Source organism: Balaenoptera ricei (genome assembly GCF_028023285.1).
Source record: "Balaenoptera ricei isolate mBalRic1 chromosome 7 unlocalized genomic scaffold, mBalRic1.hap2 SUPER_6_unloc_1, whole genome shotgun sequence".
NCBI lineage: Eukaryota > Metazoa > Chordata > Mammalia > Artiodactyla > Balaenopteridae > Balaenoptera > Balaenoptera ricei.
Genome location: NW_026777444.1, coordinates 681,147 through 692,267, shown reverse-complemented (window position 1 = coordinate 692,267; position 11,121 = coordinate 681,147). Strand labels below are relative to the sequence as shown.

Below are 11,121 nucleotides of genomic sequence, written 5' to 3'. Positions count from 1 at the left end.
GCCCCGCGCGCCTCTCCGGCACCCGCGGCCCGCGGCGCCCCTTCCCCGCCGCGCGGGAACCCCCGCGGCCCGGCCGGCCCCCTCCCCCTGTGAGCCGGCGGCGGCCCTCCCGGCGGGCGGGCGGAGGCCCGGGCGGGCGCGGGCGCGGGCGGGGGCGGGGCGGGGCGGCGCGCCGGGAGCCCGGAGCCCGGCCCTGCGCTCGGCTCGGCTCGCCTCGCGGCGGGCGCCCTCGTCGCCAGCGGCGCACCATGGACGGGCTGCCCGGTCGGGCGCTGGGGGCTGCCTGCCTTTTGCTGCTGGCGGCCGGCTGGCTGGGGCCCGAGGCCTGGGGCTCGCCCACGCCCCCGCCGTCGCCCGCCGCGCCGCCGCCGCCCCCACCGCCCGGAGCTCCCGGCGGCTCGCAGGACACCTGCACGTCGTGCGGCGGCTTCCGGCGGCCCGAGGAGCTGGGCCGGGTGGACGGCGACTTCCTGGAGGCGGTGAAGCGGCACATCTTGAATCGCCTGCAGATGCGGGGCCGGCCCAACATCACACACGCCGTGCCCAAGGCCGCCATGGTCACGGCCCTGAGGAAGCTGCACGCGGGCAAGGTGCGCGAGGACGGCCGGGTGGAGATCCCGCACCTCGACGGCCACGCCAGCCCGGGCGCCGACGGCCAGGAGCGCGTCTCCGAGATCATCAGCTTCGCGGAGACAGGTGGGTCGGCCCCGCGAGCGGCCCTCGCTCCCTCCTCCACCCCCTTCTCGCCGGCTCTGGCCGCCGCCGCCGCAGCCAGCGCGCCCTGGGGGAAACCCGGGCTCCCGGCCCAGCCCGCTCGCCTCGGGCCCTGTGCGCTCCGTCCCGGTTGTCGCCCTCTTCCCGCGGGCAGCAACCCCTTCCCGCTGCCCTACCCCCGCCGCGGAGCGCTCTGCCTTCCACCCCTGTTCTCCGAAACGGGCCCCAGCGCCTCCGGGCGCGCGCCCCCCTCCCGGCCGATGCGTGCGGCCCTGGCTCCGCGGGCATTCGCTCGGTGATGGCTTAATGTTTTTGTTTCCCACGATCGCAGTGTAGGCTTAGCAGTGTGGATGGAGATGTGTGTGCTTGTTGATATCCGTGGGCCGGAGGAGTGTGTGTGTGCGTGTGTGTGAGTGTGTGTGTGCCTGCGTGAGAGGCCCCTGGGGCCGCCGCTTCCATCGCCGGGCGGTGTGGGCTTGCCAGGATTGCTGAAGCCTCGCTGGGGAGAGCTAGGCAACCTCTCTTCCGATTGTGTGGGCACTGGAATCGGGCGGAAGGCAGGCTTCTCAACAGGTCCCATCATTTACGCAGAGAAAGACTGTGGCTCGGCTCCGGGGCAGCCCCGTGCCTTCGGCTCGCCTGGCAGCGGCAGCAGCTCCTTGGCCTTCGAGCCAGTAGAGTTCGTAGTTAACAAAGGGTCGGAGTACTTTCTGGAATTTTCCCCCGGTCCTGGATTGCAAATTTCTACCACTGTCTAAATGTGAAAATCAAGCAAGGAAAAATACCTTTCCAACTTTAAAAGGAGTAAAATGTGCTCGTGCTGAAATGCTGCAAGTGCTTTCGTCTCCGCTGTCCTTTTCAGGACTTGAATGAGCCCGGTGGCTTTTGTGCCTGGAGCTCAGCCCCATTTGTGCCCAGGGGACTGCGGAGAAGGTCGCAGGGGGAAGCCCTGGGCAGGGCGGGGTGGGCAGGGAGCCTTGGGGGGGTTGGTGGCAGTTGTATCCCCAGGCTGCAAATGCCCTCCACCACCTCACCCCACCCCCCAAGGCAGCGGGCAGACTGTGCTGGTGCCTCCTGGGGATGAAAAGGGATGAAAAGTTTTGCATGGCCGGGTGTGGAGCAAAGCAGAGACAATCAGGGCTGGTTTGTGCTTAGAAAGAAACGCGTTGCCGTTTTAGCTGTCCGACAGAGTCAGGGAAAGCTGGACATGCAATTAGAGAGCTTGGATTAAAAGGTGCTTTGGGGCCCAGAGTAGAAATGTGATTCTGGAAGGTCGAGGAGGCCTTTTGGTCCCGGTGGCACAAAATGACAGCGGGGGCTGTTATATTTCTGGTCCGTTTCACGGAGCCAGCTCTTTGACTTATAAATAACAGATTCAGGTCACAGGCAGCTCGTCCAAGACCAGCTTTTAAGGCTGCACTTTCCCCCATTTCAAAGTCAGATGTCTGTTATTAGAGGAGCCAGGTGGGGCCTGAGGAGGGGGCTGGGAGGGGGGCAGTGGAAGGAGGTTTGATAAAACCAGTGGAGACCACACAGTTGCCTTATTTGTTCTTCCTGCAAAAAAAAAAAAAAAAAAAAAAAATGTAAAGATTGTCAGAAGGGTCACTGAAATATGTAGGATGAGAGAGGAGTCCTTTCTTGGTTGGCATGGCCTCACTTCTGCTTGAGCTGAATTATTGAGAAAACTAACAAGCCAGTTCTCCTTATCCATGGAGATTTCGAACGTGCCATTCACGGGGAGCCAGGGTCTCGTGAAAGGGGTGGGCCTCAAGTTTCAGGGCCCAGTGTCCTGTCCCTTGAAGCTACTCGGAAACCAGGGCTGCACTTTGCAGCCTGCAACGCACACGTTCCTGTGTCAGAAATCTGAGCAGAGCTGGCTTGTTTGCAGTGGAGGTTCCACTGGGGGTTGGATCCGATCATGCTTAGGTAAACACTGCAGAGAGGCAGTAGGTGGCTCAGCTGGATTTTGCAATGCCCTAAGTTCACCAAAAAAAAAAAAAAAAAAAAAAAGAACCCAAACTCTGCTAGAACAACCCACCCCCAAATCCTCAGCGAGATCCTGGTTTTGTTTTTCAGATTTCACAGATACCCATAACAACTTGTTAAGATCTTGGCCTCCTGACAAGTTCCTCTGTTGAGCTTTGAGTTCTGACAGCCTGTCTCCTGGGAACCCTGGCCTGGGAGAGGTGAGGCCGGGTTTTCTAGGCCCGGACCCTCCGACTCCAACCTGGTCTGGGTTTCTCGATGGGAAATGATTTTCCCCGCCTCTCCCGGGTTACCGTCAGAGGCCCGGGCCCCAGGAGAGGTATTTCTGGGCAGGACCGGCCAGCTGCGTGGCCAGTGCGAGGCCCAGCATCACGCGGCAGAGTCCCTGTTTCCCGGCGCCTCACGTTCTCCTTCATCTAACTTGGCCTGCTCTCCCGCTTCTCCGCAGATGGCCTGGCTTCCTCCCGGGTCCGCCTGTACTTCTTCATCTCCAACGAGGGCAACCAGAACCTGTTCGTGGTGCAGGCCAGCCTGTGGCTCTACCTGAAGCTGCTGCCCTACGTGCTGGAGAAGGGCGGCCGGCGGAAGGTGCGGGTCAAGGTGTACTTCCAGGAGCAGGGCCCCGGCGAGCGCTGGGCCGCGGTGGAGAAGCGCGTGGACCTCAAGCGCAGCGGCTGGCACACCTTCCCGCTCACCGAGCCCATCCAGGCCCTGTTCGCGCGGGGCGAGCGGCGGCTCAGCCTGGACGTGCAGTGCGACGGCTGCCGGGAGCTGGCCGTGGCGCCCGTTTTCGTGCACCCGGGCGAGGAGTCGCACCGGCCCTTCGTGGTGGTGCAGGCGCGGTTGGGCGACAGCCGGCACCGCATCCGCAAGCGGGGCCTGGAGTGCGACGGCCGGACCAACCTGTGCTGCCGGCAGCAGTTCTTCATCGACTTCCGCCTCATCGGCTGGAACGACTGGATCATTGCGCCCACCGGCTACTACGGGAACTACTGCGAGGGCAGCTGCCCGGCCTACCTGGCGGGGGTGCCCGGCTCGGCCTCGTCCTTCCACACGGCCGTGGTGAACCAGTACCGCATGCGGGGCCTGAACCCGGGCACCGTGAACTCCTGCTGCATCCCCACCAAGCTGAGCACCATGTCCATGCTCTACTTCGACGACGAGTACAACATCGTCAAGCGGGACGTGCCGAACATGATCGTGGAGGAGTGCGGCTGCGCCTGAGGGCGGGGCTCAGACGGTCCCGCGGCGGGGGGCACGCCGTGCGCGGCAGGGGGGGCGCGGCGGTGCCGCTGGGCTGCCCGGGAGGTGCCCGGGGGAGGCCTGAGAGATTTTCCTGCCTCTTCATCCAGCCGTCAGTCAAAAGCAGGGGGAGAACCCTCCACGGACAGGGCAGACTCGACGGTGTGCACGTGGACGCGCACAGCCGGGCGCGCCCTGCCCCCCACACAGCAGCCTCCGCGATAGCGGCAAACGGATGCGGTGACAGAGGGCAGCTCAGCCCCGAACGCCTGTCACCCGGAGAGTGGGGTGAGCAGCCATCGTCCCCACCAGCTGGCCCGGCCACTCTGAATCGCGCCTTCCGAGCACACAGAAGAGCACAAAGACAGAGACACAGAGAGCGAGAGAGAGAGGGAGCAGGGGAGCCCCGCAGAGGAGCGGGCCGCGGGCGATGGCCGCGTGTCCCCTTTTGCCTGTGCAAGGCCCGCTGTGCCTCGGCGTCTCTTGGCTCCAACGCGTGGGCTTCGTCCCCCGGCCTGGCATCCTTCCTGCTGCGGGAACCAGGGCAGCCCCCATCCTGTCCCACCCTTGGAGAGGGAAGGAGGCCCAGAAAGGACATCACCTGCCGGAGACGGTGGGGCCGTGGCAGTGACCGTTTGACTGTTGCTTGGGTCCTTGGCTTGATTTCTGTGTGTGTGTGTGTGTGTGTGTGTGTGTGTGTGTGTGTTTTGGGGGTGGGGAGGGAGGGAGAGGAGAAGGGTCTTAATTTGATGCTTTAACTGATCACTAGCAGTTGAATGGTCATTCGTTCCGGTTGTATAATTGAAAAGGGACTTTCCTACCAGGTCTGACCTTTTAAGTTAAAATCTGAATTGTTCCAAGTGGAAAGAAAAAAGTTGCAATCTGTGCCCTTCCCTGGGGAGATTCCTCTAGGACTGGTTGGGGAGGAGTGGAAATGACTCTTAGGCAAGTGGGGGTGAGCTCTTAGGAGGAGGGAACGGTGGGGTGAAGGCATTCTGGAAATGCTGGGGGCGGGGGGGTTGTCCCCTCAGCAGGGGGCGAGGGAGCACAGCAGTTTAACTGGACTTGGGGAAACGGGGAGGCTTTCAGCTGCTTTGCAGAAGTGGCCCACGTGGGCTCCGGCCACCAGCGCCGGCCCCAGATGTGGCCCCCGCCTGCTCGCCCGCCCGCCCGCCTGCCCCTCCTAGCACTTGCACACCCGCCTGAACGCACATGATACAGCCCTTGCTTATCCGCGTGTGTCCTGAAGTGGCCCTTGGTGGAGCACTGAGCTTGCTCACCCCCAGAGGTCCAAGTGCCACGTGAACTATGCAATTTAAAGGGTTGACCCACACTAGACGAAACTGGACTCGTACGACTCTTTTTATATTTTTTTATACTTGAAATGAAATCCTTTGCTTCTTTTTTAAGCGAATGATTGCTTTTAATGTTTGCACTGATTTAGTTGCATGATTAGTCAGAAACTGCCATTTGAAAAAGAAGTTATTTTTATAGCAGCAAAAAAAAAAAAATACAGTTAAATGTATTATACATAATTTTGGAACCAAAGAGGCCAACAGATCAGTTTTAATTTTTATTAGATGGTGAGGCCATCCTATATGAGGTGGACATTCTGAACAATCCCTTGAGTGGCCTGCCACTGTTTCAGGGTATAAATGGATTTTGTTTATTCAGTTTGATGTGTCTTTTCTATCCTTACACACCCAGAAGGTAGAGTAAAAAAGACGATGGTAGGATGCAGGTGTGTATCCTTAAATCCCCGTCTTCGTGTTTATTTAATAAAGCTCCCCTTAGGTTCTGTTTCATAATAATTTAAAACCAAACAATTTCCCGTAGACTTGCTGTTAAAGTATTTTACATTTGTGTACAGTTGAAGAAAATAAAAGATGGAGTGCCACGGGCTTCCTGCCTTGTCTGGTGTCTGGGGTGGTGGGCTCTGGTCTGGAGGGGGCAGCGGCGGGGGGAGGGCGAGGCCAGGTGTACGGCTTTGATGCCAGTTGCCTCCCTGGGCTGCTCCCGGCATTCTCTGAGTCCTTGCCACGAGCTCGGATGTCAGGCAGAGAGTCTAGGAAAAGTGGCAGGAGATCCAAATGAAGGACAATTAGCAAATTCATGAATTACACATTTGTTTACTCTTCTAGTCCCAAGACTAATCATGTTGCACCAAGGCCGCGTCTAGTACCGTTTGAAAGTGCCGGTTAGGCCCCTTCCCTGGGAGCAAATGTGAAACCTGGGAGGTTGAAGCCCACCTGACCCCATGCCCATCCCCATTTACTAACAGAGGTGACTGTGACCCAGAAGAGGTTACTGTCTTGGGATGGAAGCCAGAAACAAGGCCCTGAGGATGCCAGGTGTCCTCCTGTGGGGATTTTAACTGGTGGTAGGTGGTGGTGGTGTTAGTAGTGACACCGGCCCAACTGCAGTTGCAGGGGTGCCCGGAGATACCCACCGGATGCTGTTATCAGGCTGCCTTGTATCATCACGCCTTTGTGGGAAATGGCGTTTCCCAGAGTTCGGAATCTGAGGCTCAGAGAGGTTCAGGGCTTACCTGAGGTCACACAGGACAGGCACCCTGGGCATTTGAGTCCGGGTGCTACGGCTGGTCCACCTGTTCCCCTGGCAGGACCGCAGGGCTGAGGCCTTGCTTCATCAGAGGCCCTACGGGGCCAGAGGGGCTACAGCGTGTGGTTTGGGGGTCACACGTGGTCTTCCCAGAAATCTCAGGACATTTGAACAAGTGGGACCTTAGGGGTTATCTAACCCCATTAAGCCAACAACTGGGAAACTGAGGGAGCTCTGGGCAGCTGGAGGGCCACCTCGATTCACATGGCCAGCTAGTGGCAGGATGCAGCCTCTGGCCTCTGTCTTTTTCTAGTCTTTGCCCGGCCAAGAGAGCTGCTGCCCTGCCAGGCTTTCGTCTGAGGGGTGCATTTGTTCATCTGTGATGTCTTGAGATGGTATAAAAGTTAACGGGGGCAAAGAAGAAAATTTCGCAAAGACAGGCCTGGCCTGGACGTGTTAGGGTATAAGAGTCACCATCCAGCTGTCGCCGGCCCAGGAAGTTTTGCTGCAGTCACCAGGGTGCCTCTGCTCTTTGGATGTTGAGCATCTCCAGGCGCCCTCCTGGGTCACAGGGTGGCCCACGGGTCCCACGGGGGCCCCAGGAAGGGCCTGGGACTCCGAGGTCGGAGGCCAGCGGCCGGCAGACGTGGTCCCCGAGTGGCGCCCTGCTGCCCTGTGCTGGCCTGTGCCCTGAGGGGTCAGCCCCGCAGCCACCCCCGCCGGGGCGATGGCGGGTGGCACTTACTGTCCCCCTGAGGACAGGCTGCATCCCTGTCCCAGGGCTGGGCCTCCTCCCCCGGCAGGGCCGCGCGCCTTCCTCCCTGTGCTTCTGTGGTCCTCGCCTCTCTGTTCTTCCTTTCCTCCCGGTGGCTTTCCCCGCACTCTCTCCCTCCTCCTCCTCCCGGGGGGCCCGGCCTAGGGTCCCATCTCTCCCCAGAGGCGCTCCTGGAACCTCCACGGCAGCCCGGACAGTGAGCCCCCTGTGCTGCCCCCCGACCCCGGCCCGGGCCCTCCTGCTCTCCTCCCCTCTGTCCCTCCCTTCCTTCTTCAGGCCACCAGGCCGCTAGCCTCTCACAGGGCCGGCGCGTCAGGCCGGGCCAGCCAGAGCCAGAGCTGCCAGCCCCACCCGCCTCAGCTATTTCCACGCACTGGATTCGCCCTTGGCTGACCTTCAGACGTGCCTCGAGCCCTCAGCGACCCAGTGGAGTCTGAGGCTGGGGTCGGGGGGAAGAGGGGACCCCGACTTTTCCCTCCCTTCGCTTCTCCCCATTTCCCAGACGGGCAGACGGAGGGTCCAGGCAGCAGGGCCTCCAGGGGTGTCCTGCATCTGCTTCCTCTCCCAGCCCCCTTGGGCGTGATGCCGTGGCCGCCGGCTGGGGGGGCTGAGGATCCCCGCTGCAGTTCCAGGCGAGGGCTGCTGCACCGGGCCGGACCCCTGGCCCACCTGGAGCTCGGGCTGGCCCCGCACCATGCCCTCGGCAAAGCCCTGCGGGAACTCTTGCTGGGGACCCCCCAAGGGGCCTGGCAGGCTCCCCTCCTGGGCCTCCTGAGAGGGCGGGAGGGGGCGGGGAGGCCACAGGCTGTCGCCAAGCCACGGAGACGGCTGCAGGCTGGGGAAATGTGCCTTTGCAGGCAAAGAAGCCGAAACAAAACACCCTGCCTGTGGCCAGAGGCCCCGGTCGCTGGGCTTTCAGTGGGATGTTTGGAGCAAGCGGCAGATGACCTGCGGGCTTTGCCGGAGGGCCGGGCCTGCGTACGCGAGGCCTGGGGATGAGCGGGCTGGCTGCGCCGGGCCCTCCCGGGCCGCGCGGGGTCTGAGGGTGAGCAGGGCTCGGGCGCCGGGCCGCGTGGGGGTGGGGATGGGCTGTGGGTGAGGCTGAGTGACTTGCGGCTCTGCGCCTGGAGGCGCACCTGCCTGTCTGCTGAGCCGTGGAGGGCGTGAGGCTGTGTCCGTGGCTGTGTTAGGTGGGCTGCGTGTGAGTTTGGCCGTCTCTGAGGTTGTGTGGCTGAGTGAGTGTGAGACCCTGTGGGGTGTGAGACTGTGATTGTGGGGTGTATTTGCTCGGCTGTCTGTGTGTATTTCTTGCCATTTTCATTTTCTTCCTCGTCAAAAAGTGATGCCCTTGGCCAGTTATACACGGTGATGGGGTTCGTTATATTTTTAAATCTGGGCTAGATCACCCTCTTGCCGGACAGGTGCCGGGGGCAGGGGTGGGTGCAGGCACCATTTCTGTGGCCCGCGTGTTCGCCCTCAGTGTGTTTTCACAGCCTCGCTGCCCTGCCCTGGCCGCTCAGTGCCGGGTGAGGGGGCGTCACCATGGTGTCCCTGCAGCCCCAAAGCCGGAGCACTTTGGGAGTAGAATGGGGACTTCCCTGGTGGCTCAGTGGTTAAGAATCCGCCTGCCAATGCAGGGGACACGGGTTCGAGCCCTCGTTGGGAAAGATCCCATGTGCCGCGGAGCAACTGAGCCTGTGCGCCACAACTACTGAGCCTGCGTGCCGCAACTACTGAGCCCGCGTGCCGTGACTACTGAAGCCTGTGCGCCTAGAGCCTGTGCTCCGCAACAAGAGAAGCCACCGCAATGAGAAGCCCGTGCACCGCAACGAAGAGTAGCCCCCGCTCGCCACAACTAGAGAAAGCCTGCGTGCAGCAACAAAGACCCAAAGCAGCCAATAAATAAATAAATAAATAAATTTATATTAAAAAAAAAAGTAGAATGGCACTATCTGGTCGGTCCTTTAGTCACTCAGCAAACATTTCCTGGGTGCTTGCTCTTATTCATGTATCATCTCAGTTTAGTCCTCACAGCAGCCCAGGGGTGGATGGGGACTAGGTATCATTATCCCCATTGTATGGATGAGAAAGTTAAGGTTGAGAAGGCCATGCACTGAAGGTGGCACAGCTCATAAGTGGCAGAGCTGAGATTTGCTCCCAAGAGTTGTTTCCAGAATCACTCATAGCCACTGGGTTGCCCAGGAGGAGGGGGGCGGGGGGAGCCATGGCTGTTCTGGGGCCTCCCTGGGGGAGAGGAGAGGCTGGGGCTGAGGGTCTTCTTGGCTCTCAGTTGGGAGGGGGCCACCCGCTCACTCATGCCAGGCCTGCTGCCCGGGATACCGGGAGAGCCATGGCATCTGAAGTTTGAACGGTTCCTCTCTGGCTGTGGGGACAGCCCCACGCCCTCCCTGGCCAGGTGTGAGGGGTTTGGCTGCTGGGCCCCATGGGGGTGGAAGAGGCGGCCTGGAGTGTGGGCTCGGAGCCACCCGCCCCCACCATCCCCCCGCCGGGGTTTGTGATCCTGGCCTAACCTCTCAGTTGCCTCATCTGTAAAGTGGGGACTGCGACAGTGCCCAGCACGGGGCCCAAAGCTCAGGGGGTGCCGTGTGCATTAAGGTGCTTGGAACAGGCCAGGCTCCGATGGGTGCGGGTTCGTTGTTGCTGTCTTCTGTGTGTCAGGAGTGGTGCTGGATGCCCTTCCCGAGCCCCTCCCTCCCGCCCAGAAGCCCTCCCCGGAGCACACTCTTTCCTTCTCAGTTATTCTTTCAATGAACATTCGCAGAGGCTGCGCTGACAATGATGTCTGCTAACGCTCATTGAGAACTTACTGCCATCAAATATACTGCTTCCTTACAGCCTTCCTGCTGGGCAGCTGGCGTGTGCCCATTTCACTGATGCGGAAGTTGAGGTTCAGGGAAGTGGAGTGTCTTGCTCAAGGCCTCACAGCTATTCAGGGGAGAGGCTGTGCCTGTGCCTCCCAAATGTGCGTCCTCTCCCTTCAGTGTTCTGTAGAGAACCTCAGGGCCCTGGGCCCCAGGGGACTGGGGCTGCGGAGGGGCTGCTGTTGGCTCTGTCCTGGAGGGGCCCTGGAAGTGGGATGCGGGGCAGCGCAAGGTACTTTGCAGCCCTTGTCTGGAATGAGGGATGCGGGGGCCTGGGTCTGCACAGCCATTACTGCAGGCCCTTCTGGGGGAGCACAGATCAGGTCCCCGGGTCCCCAGCTGGCTGCGCTCAGGCTGGGTTCTTCCTGGCCCCTGTAGGCGCGCGCGCGCGCGTGTGTGAGTGTGAGAATCTGGATGAAGACTCCACCCAGAGCGAGCTCTGGGCCTTGTGGAAAGAGCGCTGGGCCTCCCTGAGCCTGCAGCCTGGCTTCTCGGCCTCTGGGGAAGGCTCTCACTGACTTGAGGCTGTCCAGCTCTGGGACGGAGCTTTAGGTGTCACTGACACTGTCCACACTGGCAGATGAGGCTCCCAGGGGCCGCCTCTCACACCCCGGGCCCCGGCACTACTCCGGCGGGTGAGCGGCCCTGAGGCAGCTTCCTAACTTCGCTGCCATGGGAGGGGCTCCGAGGACCACCTGGGCCCCTTCGAGGCCTCCTCCTTCCCACAGGGGGTTGAGCAGCCCCCTCAGCACAAACAGCACAAGGGGCTTTGGCCCAGCGGCCCTGCAGTCACTCCCCGACGGCCCGAGGCAGCCTGTAGGTGCAGCTTTACCCCTGGGGGGTCTTAGGTAAGTCCTGCTTTGGGGGTCGGCAGGGCTGGTGCTGCCCGGGCCCCGCCAGGTGGCTAGAGGCTGGTCCTTTCACCTGTTTGGCGGTGGCAGCCGCAGGCCAGCACTGCAG

General features: G+C 61.2%; 1 protein-coding gene across 1 annotated transcript; it reads left to right on the top strand.

The window, feature by feature from the left end:
- Positions 1-205: 205 nt before the first annotated feature.
- Positions 206-3,981, top strand: INHBB (inhibin subunit beta B). The gene is made up of 2 exons (XM_059912048.1): positions 206-696; positions 3,149-3,981. Exons 1-2 carry the CDS (start codon positions 249-251, stop codon positions 3,922-3,924), a joined length of 1,224 nt encoding a protein of 407 aa, XP_059768031.1. The 5' UTR covers positions 206-248; the 3' UTR covers positions 3,925-3,981.
- Positions 3,982-11,121: the final 7,140 nt, after the last annotated feature.

Bases quoted from the DNA above. Each gene is read 5' to 3' on its own strand.
- INHBB (XM_059912048.1), top strand. From the start codon at position 249: ATGGACGGGCTGCCCGGTCGGGCGCTGGGGGCTGCCTGCCTTTTGCTG. The intron at 697-3,148 runs GTGGGTCGGCCC...GCTTCTCCGCAG, and splicing joins CATCAGCTTCGCGGAGACAG to ATGGCCTGGCTTCCTCCCGG.